Source organism: Manis pentadactyla, chromosome 10 (assembly GCF_030020395.1).
Source record: "Manis pentadactyla isolate mManPen7 chromosome 10, mManPen7.hap1, whole genome shotgun sequence".
Classification (NCBI taxonomy): Eukaryota; Metazoa; Chordata; class Mammalia; order Pholidota; family Manidae; genus Manis; species Manis pentadactyla.
In genome coordinates, this window is record NC_080028.1 from 96,938,320 (window position 1) to 96,962,508 (window position 24,189).

The window sequence follows — 24,189 nt, forward strand, 5'->3', positions numbered from 1 at the left end:
CTAATAACTTCTTGCTTGGGAAACAAAGTCAGTCACAATCTGGCCTCCACCTCCCCAGTCTCCTCACTCCCTTTGTCATTCCCCATGGCCCATCAACACCCAATTCTCATGGCCGACTTCTGTTAAATATCAGCTTAGTAGTAATTAATCCATGAAAAGATGCTTAACCTTAATTATAATACATAAATGCAAGTTAAAGATATAATGAAGCGCTTCCACCTGCCAAATCTGGCAAAGATTAAACAAACAAAACCAACCTGATAATGTCCTGTTGTGGTTTTTTTTTTCCCCCTGAGCAAAGCCAGTAATTTCACTTTTGGTCATGTTGAGTTTTGTCTAAAGGTTCATTTAGGGATGCCCCCAGGTCTTGGATTCTTAATTTTCTTGATATTGTGCTTATGAAATAAAAAAGGTTATGGGTAGAAATGGAGGCTTCATTACTAACATTATCTTCAATCATACTGAATTACTTTCTTTAGGATATCTAGGGCGTTTAGCTCAAGAGGACCATCAAGCAAAAGTTCAGGGTATAAGCAGAAGGCCTTTGTTCTGTTCCCAGTTTCCCGCCCTTCCCCCCTCCTTTATGCCAATTTCCCAAAGCATACGCGCCTTTATAAAAGTGTCCCAAATCCATTCTGGAACAAGATGAGGTACAAATAATAATAGATTCTAATAACATAATGGGATTTACCAATTAATGTTAGAATGCCTTTAACACAATTCCTAGGCAGGCCATTTGGTAATTCTTGAGGCGCAGAATTCTATTGCTGGACAGAACTGTTAAAAGTTTTCTTTAAAATGAACCAAATTCGTAATCACTTTTTCTCTTCTTTCTTCACTGATCCTACTTAGTTCGGTCCTACACCACTATTTACTTTCTCCACAGCTGCCTGACCCACACTCCTCCCTCCCCGAACCCTTTCAGTAAAACGTGAAAACAATGATCTTGCCTCGTAACTATTTCCTTCAGTTCTTTCAACTGTTCCTTATGTAAGGTTCCAAGTATCTCACCCACCTGATAACCTTTCTCTTGACAAACTATTTACAAATGGTCCTCTAAAAATGCGTTTCAATCTTAATGTATACGCTTGCTAACCTGAACAAAGCCCAACGGGAGAAATCCCTCTCTTGGATGAGCCACGACCCAGGGCTTCTCATGAGCCTGGCTTTCTCATAGAAGGTCCTCAACCCCCTCGGGCGTGTTCTCAATTAGCCTTGAATTAGGACCTCCTGTTGAGAGCCAGGAAAATGAGAAGGCGGTCCCGGTTAGACTGATAGACGGCTAGGCTCTGGAACGCGAACCAAAGTTTCATTTGTTAAACCCCTGTGGGAAGCAAAAGGCTTTCTAGGGGGCATGCGCCACCGCTACCTGGGGCTGGGCAGGGATGGGGGCTCCTCCCCACAGGCCTTCCGAGACCAGCCTGGGGGACCCCCCCTCCCAGAAGCCACAGCTGCCTGACCCACTCCTCCCTCTCAGAACCCTTTTGATCAAAGCTCCCTCTCCCGCCCGCCACGCGGACCTAGGATCAGGAGGCTCACTACGACTCGGAGCTGCTCCAAGCGCTGGGCCACCTCGATGCGCACTGCGGCCGGCGCAGCCGGAAGTACGTCACAGCCCCGCCTCAGCGGAGAGGGGTGCGGGTCGCAGTGGCCCCTCTAGGAATTCCGGAGGCCTCTGAATCTCGGTGTCTCGGGTCCGCGGGAGGCTGAGACGCGACCAGGACTAGCGGAGTCGTCTTCTAAAGAGAAAGGGCAGGAACCCCGTTCCCTTTATTTAGCAAGGAAGGGCCGACCAGATGAAGGCTTCGGCGGTTTGCGCTCGCGCCACCGACGCCCCGGGCCAGGGGGAGGCGTGGGCTCAGCGCGGCGAGCTCGGTCCCCTTCGTGGACTTGAGAGCCCGATTCTCCTGTGACCCTCAAATCCATCACCTCGTGAGAGCTTGGGCCACATTTATGCACGTGGAGCCCCACGCTTGGCTCATGAAGCCAGAGATTCGGTTGTCACTCTGAGACCCAGGTCAGGGAGGCATCAGTCCGAAGCGCCGGGCCCTGAGTCTAAGCTTCCTGGGCAGAAATCTCAGAGTACGTGCCCTGGTGCTGCAGGACTTGATAGAAGCTTTTGCCCACCTTTTTCTCCCGCTGTTCTTGCACATCTGCAGCTTTGCAGACTAGATTCTCCCAAGTTTTCCATCTCAGTCCCATCCCCTCCGGCCGCCTTGAGTTTGTTTGCTTGTTCCCTCAAAAAGCACACGAGATATGTATGCCAGCATGCGGAATTCCCTGTCCAAATGTACCGTGAATTTATTTCAAATAAATGCACCATAACATTATTTTTCCCTTATGTTTTTAGGGTTATTAAGACAATTTTTTTTTCCAGGAAGAATAACATGTATCAACTGACTAGTTTCAACAGTTACCACGTGGTGCATCTTGTTTCACTGATTTCCCCCATACACTGGTCAGGAATCTAAGATGGCTCCTTCTGGGTGCCACATGTTAACAGGGACATTCCAAAGCCAATGGCCATCCAGAAATGAGCAAATCCGAAGATGTGAGGTTTGAACACCATGCCATTAAACCTATAAGAATCTGGAGAATTTTTCCTTACCTTACGGAAGAGAGGACAAGGGTACAATGGAGGTACAAAGCAGTCTTAGTATTCACATACGTGAAGTGCTGTCATTTGAAAAAGAAGTTTGTCTTATGGCACCCCAGAAGACAGATCTAAGACCAATGAATGGAAACAATAGAAAATTTTAACACAAGGAAGGACTTTCTAATACAGTTGCTCAAAAATGGCTTCTTCCTGCATCATCTTGACTGTTGTGAAGTGAGAGAGCCCTGGGGATGGGAAGGACAGTTCTGCAGAGTAATTTTGGGGCTAGATGATCTTTAACATCTTCCTACAGCTTGCGCCAGGCTCCTGTTAGTTCTTCCCCTTAATCTCCAGCCCTTTAAGGACACTCTCTCACCTTTCCACTCTGCACACACCTCCTTCGAGTACTTGCTATGGGCCAGGTACTGTGTTAAGCACTTGGTTTCAGTTCTTTATTGCCACATAAAAAACTACCCCCAAACTTAGTGCCTTACCAAACAATTGTAATTTCTCACATGATTTCACACATCTGTGGATTGGCCAGGTTGTTCTACTTCCTGTGGTGTTAGCTAAGGAGCTGGGAGGGCTGGCTGTTTATGCCCGGCTCAGCTGGGATGTTGGCCTGAGGCTTCAGTGCTCCTCCCTGTAAGTCTCTCTACGTGGCTGCTTGGGCTTCCTCATGGCATGATGACTAGGGTCCCCAAGAGGAGCATTAAGAAGGTCAAGGTAGAACTTGCAGATGTTTAGGCCCAGCCTTGGAAGTTACACAGCATCATTTCCACCACATTCTATTGTTAAAACAGGTCACTGGGCCAGATTCAAGTTGAAGAAAAACAGACTGTAACTCACAGACACATTGCAAAAGAGTACATGTGATGGGAGGTATTGTTGTGACGATCTTTGGAAACAATCTACTATACACATTTATCTTCATTATATCAACCCTATGAAATATTATAGCCCTGAGAATACCCCTGTGAAATAGTAAAAGCTCTGTTTTATAGATCAGGAAACTTGGGCTCACAGAATTCAATCACTTTTCCAGTGGGATACAAGTGATATGTAGAAAGTCAAGATTCCAACTTGGCTCTTTCTCTAAAACCTATGCTTTGAAGCACTATCCTACTGCTGAGTTAGACTGGAGACAGAAGAGAGGATTGGAGGAAACAGAATCACTAGGGCTGAGGGGAAAACCAGGAAGACTGCACAATTCCACGAGCCACACCTGTGTTGATGCCTTGGTAGTGCCCTATCACCTCTTCATCAAAAGGATCTGTCTACACACAGTCATTGACTTGGGGTGGTGGGCTTGAAGGAACTCCTTCCAATTCATTCTAAGGTCATTGTTTTCTCTAAAGCACAGGGGGCTAGAGCTGCAAAATCTTGATGCCAAAAGAGACCTTAAAGACAATCTGGTTAAGCTCTTGTTTTCAGATGGAGAAACCAATGCCTGTAGAAGTTAGATCTGAGGCACACTAGTGACCTAATCAGTAGCAGAACTGAAAGTAGAATCCAGATTTTCTAATTCAATTTCGTGTCTTTACTATATCTCAACAGACTTTTAAAAACTGCATTAGAAAGATCAATATACTGTCCATGCAAATCATATTATAGTAAAACAACTTAGGATGATCCATTATTTTCTTCCACTAATATAACCATGACCATATGACAAAATCACAAGAAAGCAAAGAAAAAGTTAGCTGATGTGACTGGTGGCTCACTGCAATGGACCACCTACTTTCCTCTTCAGAATGGTTTTGATTTCCAAGAACCATGTACTCTTTCAATGAAGCCATTCAACACTTACCAAGAACCTAGAGTGTGTCTGGCATTGTGTTAAGGCACAAAGTAAAAATGAAAAATGAAAAATATACATAGTGCTTGGTAGATAAGTAAAAAAATAACTACAGATGTAGTTGATGGAGTTGAGGCTGATGAATGGTGACTGAGATAATGCATCATCTTGAGCATCACAGCCTGACCTCTCTCTACAGGCAAACATCCCTTCCATTACACTCTGTGCTTCTCCCCGTTCCTGTGGCAGGGAGTTTCCTACTTCAGAGGCCAGTTCCCTCCTTTTGGACAGTTCTCAGTGCCAAAAGTTCTTTAAATTAAAGCAAAAATCTGCTTTCCTATAATTTTAACTCTTGATTTCAGCCGTGATCAATCCTTTTTTTTCTCACAAAATGAATGTGGCTGTTTTTGTCAGCCCTTCAAAATATTTGAAAATGGTCATGTACAATCATCCCAAAGGTGCACCTGCAACAATTCTGTGATATTGTCTGAAAGTTGCTTCTGACTCTTGGAATGTGAAATGTTTAAACTGACCAGGAGCCCTCTAAGGATTCATGGCTCCTAATTTAAAGAACCTCTATTATACTCTCCCACTTCATGTTACTCAGTTTTCTCTTTTGTCTTGAAACATTATTTGGCTTGAGAAAAAGGCTTCCCCTCCCTTTTGTGCAGAAATCCTGAGGAGGGCAAGTACCAGTGGGCTACCTCTGGGCCTGGTCCCTCCCCATCTTCCAGCAGGGTGCTCAAGACTCTCTCTAAAATGGTTGCTTCTGGACCTTTCCCGCTCATTCTTGCCTTCCCTTATTTTTTCTGCCATCACTATGCTTGGTCGGTAGAGCATGATCAGACCTTGATTTCTCTTAGAACAGGGCTGGATGGCTTATTGCCTATTACAGCTCTGAAAACTTCCACTTGTACAGCATGTTAGGAAGCTGCAATGACATTCATTCAGCTGAAGAAAATGGAAAGAGAATAAAAGTGGAGCTCTGTTGCTAATGAGCCTTGGAGAATTGAACATGCAACTTGATTTTCTGGAAAACGGGCATAACACCACCTTCTGTGGCAACTTTAAAGCATGCATGATGTGAGAGTGAACTAGCTTTGTAACTAGCTCATTATGATGACGGATTTTTTTTTTTTAATTTATTGAAGGGTAGTTGACAACAGTATTACGTTACATTAGTTTCAGGTGTACAACACAGTGATTCAACATTTATATACATGATAATTCTAGGTACCAGCTATCACCATACCAAGTTGTTACAATATTTTGACTATATTCCTTATGCTATACATTACATCCCGGTTACTTATTTATTTTACAATTGGAAGTGTGTTTATATATATATATATATATATTTTTTTTTTTGTGAGGGCATCTCTCATATTTATTGATCAAATAGTTGTTAACCACAATAAATTTCTGTATAGGGGGGTCAATACTCAATGCACAATCATTAATCCACCCCAAGCCTAATTTTCGTCAGTCTCCAATCTTCTGATGCATAACGAACAAATTCTTACATGGAGTACAAATTCTTACATAGTGAATAAGTTACATGGTGAACAGTGCAAGGGCAGTCATCACAGAAGCTTTCGGTTTTGTTCATGCATTATGAACTATACACAGGCAGTTCAAATATGAATATTCATTTGATTTTTAAACTTGATTTATATGTGGATACCACATTTCTCTATTATTATTATTTTTAATAAAATGCTGAAGTGGTAGGTAGATACGAGATAAAGGTAGAAAACAGAGTTTAGTGTTGTAAGAGAGCAAATTTAGATGATCAGGTGTGTGCCTGTAGACTATGTGTTAATCCGAGCTAGACGAGGGCAATAAACATCCATGTATGCAGAAGATTTCTCTCAGAACATGAGGGGGGAGGTTCTAAGCCTCACCTCTGCTGCTCCCCATTTTCTCACCAGATGGCCCCCTGCGACTGTGCCTGTCTTAGGTTGTTCCTCCCTTGAGGAATCTTACCCGACGATGACGGATTTTTAATCTTCAAAACTCTTGGCTGCGTATTACTTCTGATCTTTGTTTTATCCACCTATCACAGATCATTTTTTTTCCAGTCTGCCCTTTCTGAAGAGGGCCACTTGCCTTAACAAGAGTGAGTAGTTTCCTGCCAAGATTTTTACAAGAGCAGGTTGCTGGCTTGTTCCCCCTTGTTTTGTGGAAGAACACAGAAAAAGTCTGCACTATCTCCAAGTCGAAGGAGATCAAAAAGGGCATCTGGCCCAGCACACCCCCATACAAAATCCCTTCCTGCCCAGGACCCGAGCGTCCCCCAGCCATACCTGAATGCCTGGATTGATGCAGCCACCTGCTCTGGCTAGCTCTGTAACAAGGATCATTCTTTTTCCAGTGGCTTCCACGAGGGCCACTCCTGGTTGTGCAACTTGCGCCCTGAACAACCCCAGGGGCCACCCATTCACGTTATCAGGGAGTAGTTACCACAACTTGCCAGCAGAGGGGGCAGTTAAGTGTCTTGAGATGGGTGCCTTTTTCTAATTTGCCCAAGTCCTAGTAGCGGGTAGGCAAAGCTGGCCTTACTTATCTGGCCAGCTCATGGCAGTTTCTCTTTCATTATTCCTAACTCCCATGGCCTGACAAGTAATGTTTGTTGGAAGGGATTTTTAGTTCTATTTCTTGGGAGTCATGCAGAACAATTCAAAACCTTCTCATAACATGACAGGCCTTCTGATATCTGAGGGCAGAGACCAAGTCCCCAGTGAATTTTCTCCTAACCAAGCAAAACCCTTGGTGTACACATGAGGTGGTTTTGCTTTCCATTCTGCAGTTGGTCTGTCAATCTTTTAAATGCAAAATCCAGAACCAAATGCAGAGCACGCGATGAAAGATAACCCAGTAGGGTAGAGTCAGACTAGCGCCTACTGTTTGTGAATCTGGAGTGGAAGCCCTGCCCAAGCCATCTGAGACCTGGGGCAGTGGTGGTAATTCCCGTTTGGGACAAGAAAGGCCTCAAGCCTGTGCAGCAATGTCCATGACTCCTTGGGAAATTTGGTTCCTTGGAGAATTTGGGATTGCAAAAGCAACTGCGTAAGTAAACTAAAGGGTTGGGGCAATCTGGGAGAATAACACAGGTCGTGTGAAATTCTGTCAATATCTGGGACTCAAATGGGTCCAGAGCCTGGGCGCTCCGACTGCAAGGTTACATGCTTTAGGGACTCATAGGATGGAGGACACTGCCAGCATGTTTTATAAAAAAGGAGACTTCTGTGTGTTTGTGTGGGGTGAATGAACATTCAGAAGAGGCCCTGGAGAAAACAGTAATAGCTACTATTTTTGGAACACTTTTGTCAGGCACTGTTCTGTAGCTGCCTTGACACATAATAGCTTATTTAATGTTTCGTGAATTCTATGCTCATTCTGCCAATGAGGAAACTAACACACAGCAAGTTAAGGGGTAGATGAAGGATTTGGTCCTAGGCAAATTGGCTCAATGCCTTTGTGTGTCACTTATGCTGGTTGTAGGGTCACGCAGGTGACGTCAGAGGGTGAGAGAACCGCTGAGCTCACAGAGGAGGACAAGCGACAATGGAATCATAACAAGAGCCTGGCTGCTGGAGGCAGATGGGCCTGGTTTTAAAGTCCAGCTTTGCCACCTACGGGAAACTGCCTCACTTTTCAGGCCCGCTTCTGCACCTGTGAAAGGGGGGCACTGTCTTTACTAAGCTGATGTGTGAGTTAGAGAAAATTCTTGGCTATTCTTCAGTGGAGGGAGGTTGGAGTTGAATGACAGCATGATTCCAACTGACAGCGTTTCAAGGAAATGGTCAGATGTTACAGAAAAGTAAGAATGAAGATGGAGAAAATGCTCTGACAACACTGGTGACCTTTAAGCGGCTGGGGTAAGAGCTGACTTACGGAATGTTAAGAGGGAGGGTATCGGCAGCGAAGAGACTGGAACAGAATCAGTCCACTTGGTAGAGGAATTTAGCAGCCAAAAGTGGGGGACAAGGTCACACCAAAGATTTTTACAATTTGCTTTTGCTCCTTAAAGCTACAGGTTTGCACTTATTTAACATAGGGCAGGGGTTGGGGTGAGGAAGCAACAAGAGCGCAAGGCCATAACCAACAGGCAGCAGGGGCCCCAGGGAGCAGGAAGGACAGACCGGAGTAAAGCACATGGGATTGCCTGAAGCCCTTGGGAGAGGCTATCTGCTAAGAGGGCGAGCTAAGCCTGAGGGCGACTGGGAGTGGGGGGCACGGCAGACACCCGGCCTGTGAACCCAGGACTGGGGCAGAGAACAGGACTGTCTAGCACAAACAAGAGTTAAGAATGGCGGTGGCCATGTCCTCATATTCTCTTCCTGTGCAATCTGTGACTAAGGCACGGGAATGGAACACATGCAGGAAGCCACCAGGGTTTGGACTAGACAGAGCAAAAGGCTGACAGCAGCTCTTGGAAGGTACACCCAAGCCTGATTCCTGGGGCTCTTTGTCTGCCCTGGGGGCACTGGCAGGCTCTCATGCCCAAACCTCTGCTCCAACCAGAATCTCCCATGGTACTGGCGTCCACCGCAGTGACCAAGTTCAGTAGCATATGGGATTTCTCCTTGTCCCTCACTTCCATTCTCTGGAATCATTTCATGTATAAGCCTTCACCCCAGGTTCTGCTCTGGGGGCCCAGGCTAAGAGAATGGGACAGATAGGGTGATGTTCCCCTGAAGAATGTCAGTTCTTGATTGTGAAGACACTACTTTTTCACATGTGTCACCTTTTATTTTGTTTACTCTTTAAAAAACTGGTTTATTCCACCATAGGCCTGGAAAGCCAGCTGGGCAGGGTGAATATTCCTTAATGGCACTGAAACCCAAGCAGAGGAAAACAGAATAGCTGCACATCTATTCTGGCTTCTGAATAGGGTGCACAGATCAATTGTTTAAATACGACAAAGTAAAACAAATCAAACTGAGCTTGTTTCAATGTATTATGCAATAACAAAAAAAGGTTATTAAGTTAGAGGTCACAGTGTGAAAGGCTAAACTATCAGATCGCATACTGCACCAACCATTAGGTCGTTCACTTTTTTAAGCTTCATAAATTGGCCCAAAGTTCTATTTTAATGGTTCCATTTAATGGGAAAATTATGTATTGGCAGGATCATTAAAAAGCTACTTTACTCCATGGTTTTTCATCCTGTTGCCTTCTTATAAACAGCTCTTGGGTGGGTTTCATAGGGAGCCTGTGTGAAGTACGTAGGACACGGGCATCTGTGCAGGGACAGGGTGTGGGGTCAGTTTGTTTTTAACTTTGAAATTATACCTTTTTCCTTACTCAAGACACTTGTATTTACATGACCAAGGATGACAAAAAACAAACACCACAAAAATTGCGACCTAGAGATGATAATTTATTTACCGTGACCCAGAAGAGAAACAACAGAGTATTACAATTCCCCACGAGTTCCTTCCCCAGCTCACTACTCTAGCAATTTCTTTGTCAGACACACGGGCCCCCTAAAGTGGAAGAGTGACTAATGCGTACACACTTCATTTTGCTGCCGTTTCCCGTGATTGAAACTTCAGTCCTCAATCAAGGTTTCCAATTATTTTCAATGGAGGAGTTCCCTAGTTTTTAAAAAAATGAACAATTTTTCCTCAAAGATTCCATTACTTACTGAGAGAAGCCTTTCTATAAACATTAAGGAGGATTTTAATTTAACAAATTCAATTTAAAAATCATTTATGGAACATCTACCAAGCATCTGGACTTTTCAGACTAGTAAAAAGAAAAGGCCAGGTTTTACCAGCAATAACTTAATTCTGCAGGTATATGAAGACAAGGAAATTTATTCTTTTGGTCTAATTTACTCTAACCTAAGAAACTAGGAACTGACCAAACAGGAAAGATTTGTCTTAACCAGTCTACAGGTAACAAAACAATGAGTTATTAGTTCTTTATATAGATTTAGGCTTATCATGTTGACCTGGTTTTAATAATCTATATTTAACTAAAAGTTAACAAAAATAATGTTCATCTTAAAATAACTGATTTTGCTTGCATATCCCATCCTAACCCCTAATTCATATAGTTTTAGAACAAGATTTTCCTGCATAATATTTGCTCCCCACCCCCCATATATTTGTTTCCACGTTAGAATCCCTGCTACCAGCAGCAGGGTCCCTAAGTCTAACATGCTTTGCCCTTCCTAGGGCAGCGAAGACCTTACTGACCTGCTGTGTCGTTGAGGTGAGGGGGAAGGCAAGTGAGCACCTACCCCAACACATGCCCCCTCCTCCCCATTTCTCCTGGCTCCTGCCACCAGGCACTCTCCTTCCTAAGACCCTGACCATGTTGGGGGACTAAACGAGAGTTGCTCTGGGGCGAGTGCAGCTGCTGAGTCCGCTCCCTGGACCAAAGGAACTGAAAACAACTCAAACTGGAATGAAATCCCAGTTTCAATGATCACCTTTCCACCACTCACAGATCTCATTCTTTCTTTTTATCTTCACACACTCAGCCTCACTGCTCCATGAGGGCTTGCTGAAGAGAGAAAAGGTAATTTTCACAGACCAATTAACTTTGCTAATTATGGTATAATTCTAAGTGAGTCATGATTCTTTAGTAAATGGAGGTGAGAATCTCAAAGATTAAATGAGAAAAAAAGAGAAAGCTTCTAAAATAACAGCAGATCATGTTTGAAAGTCAACCTAATGCCCACTCTTTACCTTCTGCTATTTCAGGACAAGAGAAAAACATGAGGTTTGTGGTGTCCACTACGACAGAAGCAGATGATACAAAACTAAGCCCCCACGTTCAGACATTCTGTATTTGGAGATGCCCAAATGGTTGTTTGACCTGTGGAACTGGAGATGGCTTGACCTCCCTATAACTTCAAGTTTATTTTTACAAAGCTTTGAAAAGTAAAACAGATACAATAAAAAAATTAATCTGAATAGCAAAATAACTAACTGCTTCTAAATGTACAGTAGTGTGTCCATTTAAAAATGCAACCTAAATCTATGTTAGGAAAACTTTCCACATAATGCTTATTAAATTCTCCAGTAGTAGCTGAAATAAAAATCTACTCTGAATGTCCATGAAAAGATCTACTGATACCACTTAATTTCTTTTTTCTGATTCTACATTTCACTTTGCAATCTGCAGATCATCATTTGATTTTCTAGATGGGAAACCCCAGATCCCTCACAAATATTTCTGGGAAGTTGCTCAGAGTGGGGCACACAAAAGTATGGCTCCTCTGATAAGTATTGCTGTCACTGTTTGACCACATTTTAATACTGTTAACTCCAACTCACACAAAGGATCGCCCACAAGGATGCAGGATGCAACCTGGTTGGTTAGCTTTAGATGAGTAAGTACATCAGGATGACCAGACCCTGGAATAAAAAAAGGTGATCTTGAGGATAAAAGTTAGAAAAAAAATTCTTTTGTAGCCGTAAATCTTCACCAGCCCTCTCTTGTAATCATCTCAAACCAGGGGAAACAAGCACAAGGGAAACTGGCAGGAGCACAGCCAAAAGGAATATTGCAAAATGCTTCTCCAGCCTTATCAGGAAAACCTCCTGTAGTGCCAGACACTGGACCATCTGTGCCCATTTGCCAGGAAAAAGCCCATCTTGGTGTTTTCTTATCCCAGATTTTCTAAGCAAAGATTTAAGAGTTAGTGGGGGCAGCAGAACAATATGGTTTACAGAATCCAGTCAAGTGGCCCTACTGGCCTTTCCAGAACATACCCAACTCGGTTCATGAAGACCCTCCTACCTGCCTGCGACTGCCACACCCCCCACCCCAACAAGATCAGAGAACCTTTTCTCTTTGCTAGAAATGGTGACCTGGCAGCTAAGAGGTCAGCTTTCCGGCCAAGACGGAAAACTCTCAGGAAGCTGCAGATATTTACAGGGATTGCTCCATGTTAGTGCCCTATCACCCTGTCTCTCCTAATGAATCTGCTAACCTCCTCTCTTGATTTGATAAGCACCAAACTATGAAGGTTTTTTTCCTCATTTCCCCCCTCCTCAGTTCTGTGGACTTTTTGTCTATAACCACACCAACCTCCAAGATCACTATTCACTCCAAAACCTTGCTGCTTTGGAGTGATATGTTCTGTCAAATAGATTAAAATAAAATACATTATCTGTTTACAGGGAATATACAGATTAACAACAGGGGCTGGAGGTACAAAACAAAGACACTGATATTATGGTCATACAAAATATATAGAAGTACCCAACAGAACAATTTTTGTAAGAACAATTTTGTAACCATTTTTGCTATTTCTTTAGCATTTCCCCACATTTTTTTCTTTTGTGGATCCTCAAGTCAAGATTGAGCTTCCTCTGCAGTGTTTCTGAAATCCATTACATGGTCGGGACATACTGACAGAATTCATTTCTGTCCAAAGCAATGAGTGCTGCACATGAAAAGTTGTCCTCACATAGAATATTTATACAGTTTATTTACAGTGTAAGCTTTCTGACACTAAGGGCTGAGATGTGATGAAAGGCTTTGCTATATTTATCACATTCAAGAGGTTCCCCTTTCTGGAATGGATTCTCCAATGTATGTTAAGACGCGAACTGTCTCACGTATCAAACGTGTCCACCTCTACACAGTCAGCAGTTTCACTTGCATGCTTTAATAAAATATTAAGTGCCTTACATATGAAGATGCTGCCTACATCCATATTCTCTTTAGCCTTGTCTGCCAGGCTGGAGCAGAAACAAATTCCCCACAACCTGAGGAATTTTACTTCTTTTCCTGGCAAGGTTAAGGTGTATTTTTAAACACCCTTCAAAAACTTCCACTGCATCAACTAGCATGCTAATGGTCTGTTGTACAGTTCTTCTACTGTTAACAGACTTCAGTCAGTCAAGAACTTTTGAGTAACTGTCCTGAGCTCTATGAGATGTTGCAGCCTTTCTGAGCAAGACCCAATTACACTCTGCACTAGAGCGCCTGATAAATGAGTGCAGTGTAAACGGTTTTAATAAGCAGGTACAGCCTGTTTTCTTCAGAAAACACATCTTCAAACAGCTGCCTCAGGAAGTGCACCTGCTGAAGATCTGACGTGACCTCAGCAGTGAGCCCACACTGTTGGGAGGATGTCCTGGTGAAAGGGGAATTAAGTGTGGAGGCACAGGTTATATTTAACTATTAAACACACACACACACAAAACGATGGCTGAATTACATCAGCATGTAATTGTGGCTAAAAAAAGGCCAATGTGGAACCAAACGAAGTTCTTTGCCGCTTGAGAACGGTCAGTGCCTGGCGTTTGGCACCCCACTGCTTTCAGCTGCTTCCCAGCAGCCAAGTCTTTGCTCAGAAGCACCAGCAGTTTTCTCTGCCACCACCATTGTGACTCATGCTTTGAAGAAAATGTCTTCTACCCCCCTTTACTAAAAGAAATTACTTAGGTATACTTTTCTGGAGTCTCTCCTGTTTTCCTTTAGAAATATTCTGGTTGCCAGCTGACTTCCCTGAAGTTTCCCCAGGCAACACCATGAAACTGCTCAGAAGCTACAGGGAGTTGTGGTTGGTCCAAGTTACAGAGGCCAAGAACTACTGCTGGGCAGAACTGCAGTCTGGCCTGGCCTGGGGCACAGCCGCCTCCAGCTCCCTGGCTCTCCATAGAGCCCTGCTGTTTGTGGGCTGGAGTTGCTGGTCCACGAACAACTGATGAATGATGGTTTTTAGTTCTCTTTCTTGCTGGAAAATCTCAAACTCTGTGTAGGGCTCTCCTATTATGGGGACAGTCTTCAGGTGTGCCCTTAGCCTATGATTCTAAGTTCCTGCGGGGTATCCATGCTCACCCGCATGCTCTCCTGAACAGGTCATCTCCACCCAAGTTCTTGTGACCATCTATGTAGTAGCCCATGATACTTGGGTCTTCCATATGTGTATCTGACAATGGTCTGTCATTAGCTTCTAGGCCACCAGCTGTATCCTCCTGCACAGAGGGTGGAAAAGACAAAAGTCTCATAACCTCTCCTCAGGTTTTAGTGGTGAGAAACAGGAAAGACCATGTTCAGTAGGGCTACAATACCACCAACCACATCTTAGCAGGTCGACGCACTTCTTGGGGCAACCAACATGCTTAGTTATTGTCAGCTCACCATGTCAGACGCTTCTGCAAAGTTTCTGGGAGGTGTGAGGAAAAAGCTCCCTCCAAGTTTCCTTTCTTTGAAAAGCCAACAAAAATCACATCTTCTGAACTGTATTATTTAAAGTTACAAATGATTCAGTAAGTGCCTAAATCATCATGTTGTTCAGCAGCTGACTTAAGAGAATCCTGGCTAAGATCTTTGTCATAGAAAGATGTCAAAAAATGGCCTTAGTAAGTATTCGTATTTTTCTTTAGATGACGAGATTCCATGGTATTTACTCATTAATTCCATGTTTAGAGTCTATGTAGGTGGCTAACCAGTGACTTTAAAAAAAATATTTAGGACAAAAATAGCATCAGACCCCAGAGCTTTTGCATGCCTTGGGCTCTGAAGGTCCCCTTCAAAAGTTGGCCCAGGCTACCATATTTCAGGTACTCAGGATTCATAGGGCTTCATCATAAATGTAAAAGTCCTGTTAGAAGTTGGGCATAACGCATGCCTCTTATGTGTTCGGCACTGTGTCCAGCAATTTCAGGGATAGAGATGTACCCCTTGACAATCAAAGTATCTCTTGTGGGGGGTAATGAAATCTTAAGACACACAAGACAATGAAGGATTAAAAGAAAGCAGACAATCAAGTGCTGAGTTGTGGAGAAATGCATACAGGAGTGCGATAGTGCTTTAGGAATTTGAGGGATTTCTAGAAGGGAGAGAAGTGTTTTCAATCACTGTTGCCATTTCAGTAGAATTTATCTCAGTGATGAGGATAGAACCATCTACATTTGGTAATCCTTTGGAACTGTAGACTGGAGCACACACCCTCTTTCAGGAAGAGATAGAAATCTTTGGTTTGATACTGATCAGCACAGTCCTAGATTTCTACAGCTTTGGTAGGCTACCAGTGATTATATATAACTCAATTGTATATATAACTAGTTCGAGCAGCATGTCCCAATATGGTTTTCGTTTTAACTGTCCCTCTTTTTTGAGAAGTACAGCAGGATGTTGGCCAAGTAGGGCTTGTTTGCAGCGAGCTTTTTAACCTTAGTATCACTTTAGGAGAGCCAATCCAAACCTTGCAATTATATACTGTGGTTGCTGAAGTCCAACAGTGCTTTAAAGGTATCCTCATTACTGAAAAGCTTGACATTTTACTGTGTTTTTGTCTTGTGCAGAAACAACACGTGGATTATCCATGACTAGCTTTTCCCTGCGGGGGTTCTGTGGAATAATTACATGCCCACAGACTATGCAAGGCAGAACACTGCTGATGGAACCATAAGGATCCTAAAATGTGTGTTTTTTTTAACCTGTTGAGGCTGTTTCTTTTCCCCCTCCATGGACACACACCTCTGAAATAATTTTAGAAACAAACGGGGAAATGACTCATTGACAAATTCTGGCTTTATACACAGCTCTTCAGGAATGCTCCAAACGCATCAAGGGAGGCTGGGCTGTATTCAGAGGCTCTCTCCCTGGTATGGATTCTGTGGTGCAGAGTGAGGGTTGAACTCCGGGTGAAGGCCTTGCCACACTTAGTGCACTTATAGGGCTTTTCTCGGGTGTGAATTCTCCGATGCAAAATAAGGTATGAGTTTCGGTTGAAAGCTTTTCCACATTCGCTACATTCATAGGGTTTTTCCCCTGTGTGGATTCTCTGATGTTTAGTAAGGTCTGAGCTCTGGCTGAAGGCCTTCCCACACTCATTACATTCATAAGGTTTCTCTCCAGAGTGGATTCGCTGATGCAGAATGAGATTTGAGCTGTGACTGAAGGCTTTGCCACACTCATTACATTCATGAGGTTTCTCTCCTGTGTGGATTCTCTGATGCAGGACAAGGTTTGAGTTAAGACTGAAGGCTTTCCCACACTCACTACATTCATACGGCTTTTCACCAGTGTGGATTATCTTATGGCGAATAAGGCTTGAGCTCCTTGTGAAGCATTTACCACATTCATCACATCTATGAGACTTTGTTCCTGTTGGGACTTCCTCAGGGGTGTTAAAGTTTGAACTCAGACTGAAGCTTCTTCCCAAACCTTTACCCTTTTCCCTTGGACCTCTCTCTCCTGCGGTGGGCTTTTTTTCCTTGATGGTAGCTGGCCCTGAATCTCTCTTGTCTCTTCCAGTTTTCTCCTCAGGGTTTCTCTGCTGCCTTTCTACTATCCTGCCCTGCTGTTCACGTTTTTCTCCAAAATCTTTCTGGTATCTTCCTGTTGTCTCCCCATGCGGTGCTGAGTCTTTGGCAATCTCTGCCTTTGAGGTGGACTCATTCTCATTCCTGTTCTCACCACCTGGCACAATAAATAGAAAATACAATAGCACCTTTTCTTTTGAATGTATAGGTTAATCAAGTGACATTGTTTTCCAGGAAGTTTCTACATGCTATTAACCAGAGATAAAATAGAGAAATAAGGAGAAACAACAACAAAAAGGGACAACATGGAGTAGAGCTAGGAAGTTAAGAGGGTGGGCAGAGTGGAGAGGACAACAGAGAGCACGTGCAGAGAGAGTGGGATAGAGCAGAGGGGACAGAACCATCTATGAAAGAAGGGACGAGGAATTAAGGAACATAGAGAGGTCACAGTTCACAGTTCTATTATTTGGTCACCTGCTAAGTAGAAGGAACAAATATACATTTAAACAATCATGCTCCACTTCTAATGTAAGTATTTTCAAGTTAAAAAAAGAGAATGGACAGTCTTCCCTCAAAAATGGTTAAGTTCTATTGGCAGAAAGCAATATACGAGCATACCTCAGAGATATTGTGGGTTTGGGTCCAGATCACCACAATAAAGCAAACATGGCAATAAAGTGAGTCAAGTGAATTTTCTGATTTCTCAGTGTATAGAAAAGTTATGTTAATACTATGCTCTAGTCTATTAAGTATACAACAGCATTATGTCTTAAAAAAGTACATACTTTAATTAAAAACACTTTATTACTAAAAAATGCTAACCATCACCTGAGCTTTCAGCAAGTCAAAATCACTGATCACAGATCGTCATAACAAATATAGTGATAATAATAAAAGTTGGAAGTATCACGAGAACTACCAAAATATGACAGAGAGACCTGACGTGAACAAATGCTTTTGGAAAAATGGAACTGTTAAGACTTGCTTCATGCAGGGTTGCCACAAACTTTAAATTTGTGAAAAAAATGCTCTCTGTGAAGCGCAATAAAACAAGGTGTGCCTACAGTTAATAAATGAAAAGTGAATAATCTTCCAATTCTGTGAGATTTTTATCAGCAAGCCCATGGTTAATGCACAAAACAAAGAGCTCTGACATTGACAGGTGATGTGGACCTTCTGGCACAGGCACCAGTCACTCCCCACCAGGAGAGCAGCACAGAGCTTACAGTGCTCAAGTAACAGAGATGAAGGTGAAGAAGTCAGCTGGGGAATTTATAATCATACCTAAAACCTTCCCTGACAGAAACTGGAAATAATTCCAGAAATACCCATGAAGAGATAATATAAGAAAATAAAATTTTACCAATACAGAACTGACCCTCTCATTTCAGGAATGAACATATTAAAGCACTGGAATATATTTTTATTGTAGATCACTGTTATTTTGTTTTTGAGTAAAGACTGAAAATTGTTCAATGAACACACACTATTTATATATGACAACACTGTGTAGGAAAACCTCCAAATATCCCAACTTTATTCTTTTTACTTGGCCATAAGAAACCTTTCCAAGTGGCCTCTGAATACAACTACCAAGGGAGTTTAGTAATATCTAACCCATGACTTTAGTGACGAAATTGCCATAAATACTGAACCAGTAATAAGGAAGAAGAAATTCTTTGGAATTCTGAGCCAAGGTCCTTGATGAACTGGATAGTTCCTAATGTTTGGTTTTCAAGTTATTATGGAGTAAATACCCAGCTCATAAACACACATCCAATTCCACTTAATTTTCATCAAGTCCAAACAGCAGTACCAAGAATCCATAAACCTGTTATGCTGACAGCTACAAACAAAACTTGAGGTTTCTATGCTAATATCCTTTCTCTGTTCATTCACCTCCTGCTGTCCTCCTCAGGCAGAAGTCCCATGGGACTCTCCTGTGACATGGTTTATTTGAGACCTTCTCTGTAGATCTGTAGGGGTGGAGATCTAGCAGAGACAAACAGGAATGTTTCTCAGCTGTGTCACCTTATCTGGTTAATGTCTCTTAAAGTTTTGTTCTTACCACATACCCAAGAACCAGAGCTCTCTCCACAGAAGATCACTGTTAGGTATGGAGACTAAGAATCCTGGTCACAAGGGAGGTGTAGACTCAAGCTCATGGAATTTTATCAAGCTGTCATGGAGCAGTGCTCACGGGATGGAAGACAACAGAAAGCCCATGGAAGGATACATGGTAGTTCATGAACATGGTCCCAAGTTATGATCAGACCAGTATCAGTTCTCACCTCGCCCTCTACATTAGGAAATAAAAGACATTCCTCCAACAGAGACACCTAAATTGTAACCCATTGGAGGTGGAGCAGAACCCTCCTAGGTAACTGAGTGGCTGAAGGGGTGAAGACTCAGAACATGGAAATATTTCTGATTTCAAAGAGCAAAAACCACCTAGAGGTAAAAAGTCCACCTGGAGTCACAGTACCAAGCTTCTGGGGTTAACTGAACACAAACATTCTTATTCTCTGGTTTGGAAAAGGGGCTCAGTCATCTCCAAATCATTGTCAACACTCAACTGAATACATCAGAGATCCCACAACTAATACAAAAGAGGCAAAACAATCTTATCGGACAATAATCCTGTATCAGTCTTACCCTGGGAAAACACGTTCCCAAAATTCTCCTGCCTGTTGTCCTTACTGAGATTCCTCCGAGCCAGGTTCTGACATCCCCATTCCTCCAGGATGAGGGACACGGCCATGTCCTCGATCTTCACCATTGCCTGAAATAATATGAGATGCCCACACTCAGTTCCCCCAAAGGTCATGCACAATCCCATTGCCCAAACCTGGAGTCAGGGATGGAGCTGACTACAAGTCTACAGAAATGCTGGGAAAAAAAAGGTGACCATGCCAGGCTCTGGCAGACAGGCGGGTGGTGGGATTACTCTGTGGGCAGGGGGTTCAACAGTGAGTGTCCTGGGCAGAGACTGCAAGGAGTTCCGGGAAGAGAGGCAGACACGAGGAACTCAGCAAGGCAGAGGGGCCCAAAGCTCACCTGGGAATCTGCTGTGAATAGTGCAGATGCCATCGCCTGGTCTCTGGGACTCCCCTCGTGAGGAGGGGCAGGAACATGAGTGGCAGGGAGAGCTGAGGAAGAAGAAAGGAGCTGTGAGTAAAACCAGCTCTGCTCTGGGCCTCCCCAGGGGCACACTCTTTCCTGCACCAGTCTGTTTGATGTTCAGTGTTTAACTACAGAGAATATATATTTTAAGAAGCATGGCCTCTATTTTCCCAAGATTTCTATTCTTAAGCAGGAATCACAAGGAGTCATGAAAGGGTCCTGGTCCAACACCTTTATTTTAAGGAAGGGGAAACTGAGGCCCTAAGAGGGTAAACAACTTGCCTAATGTCACACACTTAAGAATGGCAGAGCCAGAATAGCTATTTGCAGCTATAGAAGTGGGAACATTCAGCCTGATTCAACTCTGGCTTGTGATTTAATTTTCTCCAGAACATCATCAGAATCCCATTTAGTCGTGAAAACCACCATCTGCTTTAAAAATCTTTAGTAGTAACTGTACAGGAAGGGGATCTTCTTACTTCTGGGTAAGTAGTAAAAAATTTTTGCCATTTTCTATTCCTCTACTTTTCTCCTTCACTTAGCCACAATGTTTCTGATACAATGTATATTTGGTTCAAAAGTTGGTGAGATATTTACAAATGTATAAAGGTATGGGTTGATACTCAGCTAATAAAAGGCATCTGTAATAAGTCAGATGATCACACTAACTGCACTGTGTAAGAACAATTAGGAAGATTTTAAACTGCAAAATTAAAATACCAAGTAGAGGTATCCCCAGGCTGTGAAAGCCCATGTGAGTACACTTCACTTTTACAAAAGACCTACATTAATGCCTGTTTACACTAACCAACCAAAATGCAAAGCTGGTTTTTGCTTTCACAAAAAACCACAAACAGCATCTGTTCTGCATGGGGCTGTTACTGAGGCAGCCCCACCCTGAGCAGCGAGAATGGCGCTTCCAGGCTCCTGCCCAGACAGCACACCCACACCTCAGCAGCAAGCCTAGACGGATCTGTGTTCACCATTCACGCTGGCCCATGGCTGTGGGCATCTGTGCTGCCACACCATCCATTAGCAAGATGTGTCCTGAGGTTTCAGAAAAGCCTGAGAGACATTCGTTATTTTTGGGGTCTGGAAACACTCAAAAATTGTTTGCCACTTTGGCTTATGAAAGGTTTCATGGGAACGCTCTACCTTAGGATGGGGGGAGCCTGTAATATTAGACTCGGAAATGTTACTGGTGAACAGATGACGTTACTAAACTGCACAAATTAGAGAAATGAATTTGAAATGGAGTCACTAAACCTTGTAATTATTTCAGATGGTACAGTAAGATAATCTAAAGAAAACGTACAGAGACTAGATGCCTAGTACCCTAACGTTGAAGGGTTAGCAAGTGCTCGGGAAGGTGAGTAATATGAGAGGGAACTGAGGATGAAGGCATGTGCTTCAATTCTTTGAAGAACTGTTCTCCAAGTAACAACAACTGTATGCGCCACAGTCTGTAAAACTGTTACTCTGGCAATGGGAAGCTCAATCTGCATGTAAAATCACGAATATTCCTCTTCAATTTCCTGATTTGCCCCTTGCGGAGTGTGGAGAGACCTCCCAAGCCCCAGGACATAAACGGGACTGGGTAGACATTGGTGCTCACTACACATCACAGTGCGTTGGTTCCCATGGGCTCTCCTCAAGGATGCACGGAGGAACATGCTTCCGTCAGCTCTGATGGGCCAACCCTAAACGCCATCGCCAATAAATACACTGGTTAAGGAATGGGCCTTTATCAACTCTTCTTACTTTCAGTATGTTATTTAGTTATTTTTTTAGATATTACTATTTTATTTTTTTCTTTTTTAAAATTTTGGTATCATTAATATACAATTACATGAGCAATATTGTGGTTACTTTTAGTATGTTATTATTTTGGCTGATATTCTGTCCCTAGACTGGTTTTAAAATTTGATAAAGACATTAATGTCTCCCTCAAAGGAAGAAAGTTAAACTAAGTTTTATTTATACGACCCTGACATTTTTTCCCTCAGCTCCTCAACCAAAACCAAAATACTCTTTCCACTCTTTCCCCATTGTTTGAAAATTTTGAAGTAACCTAAAAAAAGATTGATGTTATACAACATTTTATATGTTTTAAATCAAATAAATTTTTTAAATGATCCCTCTTAAGATAATTTATGATATACTAGAGTGTTTCAAAACCCAAGCTGGAAATATATTATCCCTTCCCAGTACTTTTCTGTGAAAAAATTCTGCTAGACATCCAGAATGCTAACAATTCAATAATGTCCACCAAATTCATTATGCACATTTCACTTACCTCCTTAGTGACATTAGCTCCTGAGATTGGTTTGTAAGCTATACTTCCCTGAATATTTAGTAGTAATGACAATAATGCATAATGATAAAAATAAGCAAGCTTCTTATATCATAAGCACTTAGCAACATGGAGAGGGTACCACCTGTCCTAAACAGTTTCTTTTCCCCACATGAAGCCCTGCTTCTTACCCCGTGACTGTAAGAGGCGGGGTTTCCGAGATGAATGCTTGAAATGGGACTGGGTGGCCTCCTGATGAAGGTCAAAGCTCGAGGACTCCTGTACTGGATCCAGAGGCACCATCCCCCTTGCAAGCATCTCAGGTCCGTGAACTTGCCCTGGGACCTGAGGACAAACAGGTTGGGTTTGTGGGTAAATCACTCTTTAAACAGGAGCCCAAACAAACAAGAAGACCAAAGTATACCAGCAGATGCAGGGGGAAGGCAGCCAGAATACATTTTAATATCCAAGCAGAGCAGGGAGAACCACCACCACAAAGGTTACTTACTAACACAACTTTACATCAGTATCCTTTTCTCAGCTCCAGTCTCAAAGTCCATGCACTGCTCACACATAATGTTTCACCTCTTCTTACCTGTTGTCCTGATAAATCAAGTTCCAGATCTTCCAGAAGGGTCACGGCCTCTTCCCCACTGTCAGGACGGTATTCCTGCAGCCAAACCTGGAGCTCCTTGGGCAGAATGGAAAGGAACTGCTCCAGGACCAGCAGCTCCAGAATCTGCTCCTTGGTGTTGATCTCTGGTCGTAGCCACTGATGACAAAGTTCCTTCAGGCGACTCAGAGCCTCTCGAGGCCCAAAAGTGTTCTGGTAACAGAAGTGCCTGAAACGCTGGCGGAATATCTCCGGGTCGGGAGGAGGAGTCTCCTGTAGGCTGGAGTCCTGCCCCCACACATGGTCTTCCTCATCTTCCTCCTCTACCTTCACTATGACGATACCGTCCTTCTCCTGTGCAGCCTGAGGGGACAGGCCGGTGGCTTCCCTTGATTCAGCAGTCATCATTCAGCTCTAGGAACTGCCTTGATTCCAACAGGGTCTGTGCTCTCCTTTCTGTCCTAGGAGAGGTTTCTGACGTCTGCTTCTGTAGTCTTCCTGAAGTATTAAAAAAAGTTATCGGTACCTTTATGAAAAGTGACCTGTGCTGCCAACACATAGCCCAAGGCTACAGACCAAGGCCCTGAGAATAAGCCCCTGGAGAGTTAAGCGGGGGAGGGGGGGGGAGGCCTCCAGAGCGCGCTGTTTCCTCTGTCACTTTATATACTGGGGTTTGGCAAACAGAAACCTCCACAAGGCTAATTCAACCCTCAGGCTGCGTGCCTGAGTACAAGCACCTTACCTCCACAGGACAGCAGGTCATGACATCATGCGATTACTGTGCTTAGCCCAGGGAGAGCCCAAAGGGGGCAGAGCGCCAGCACCAGGGTTCAGGTCTCAGGCAGGGCACACACCATCCTCCCACAACTAGGCACAATTGCTGGTGTCATTTTACAGATGGCATGACTGAGGCTTAGACAACTTAAGTCATTTGCTCAGTAGCAGGTGACCACCTACCTAGTGGAGTCAACATTCAAGCCAAATTTGAAGCCCCAGAATTGCCAATCTACCATCTCACTTTTTCTGTCATTTTTATGGGTGCCTCAGTCAGCTTAAAGTTGTGGTCTTTGAAGTACAAGACAATCCACTCTGGATACACAAAGAAAATATTAAAATGCCTGCTAATAGTTTTAAAGTGAGAGAAAGTGAGCCACATTTAATGTACAAATTGATACTAACACCATCACTCAGTCTAAACACTGAACCGTCACATGTCATAAAGGGTACGTGATACATCCCAAGGGAGAAGCGGGGGCCCCCTTCCTGCACACAGAGAGCTACCAAGGTGCCCTCTTCCCTTGTTCTTTAGGTATTGAGCTGTTTCCCGGTTTATCTGAGACCAATTGTGTGGACTCATAGATTATTTCATCTAGCTTTAATCTCGCCTTCATAAAAAAGACAAGCATGGGGCGGGGAGGTGGCTGAAATGGGTGAAGAGAGGCAAAAGGTACAAGCTTCCAGTTTTAAAGTCAGTCCTGGGGATGTAATGTATAGCATGGTGACTATAGTTAACAATACTGT

At 43.3% G+C, this 24,189-nt stretch overlaps 1 protein-coding gene across 2 annotated transcripts in view; it reads right to left on the reverse strand.

Annotated features, from left to right (window-relative positions):
- Nucleotides 1-24,189, reverse strand: part of ZKSCAN1 (zinc finger with KRAB and SCAN domains 1) — a 38,639-nt gene that overhangs the window by 7,366 nt on the left and 7,084 nt on the right. The window contains exons 2-6 of one of the 2 annotated variants that reach the window (XM_036904687.2): nt 22,651-23,166; nt 22,247-22,400; nt 19,697-19,788; nt 19,295-19,421; nt 15,981-16,796 (exon numbers count right to left, since the gene is read on the reverse strand). In XM_036904687.2, coding sequence (XP_036760582.2) covers nt 15,981-16,796; nt 19,295-19,421; nt 19,697-19,788; nt 22,247-22,400; nt 22,651-23,076 — 1,615 coding nt within the window. In that variant the 5' untranslated portion in view covers nt 23,077-23,166. Of the gene's footprint in view, nt 1-9,759; nt 16,797-19,294; nt 19,422-19,696; nt 19,789-22,246; nt 22,401-22,650; nt 23,167-24,189 lie in introns of those variants that run through there. The other variant, XM_036904688.2, reaches the window with a different exon arrangement.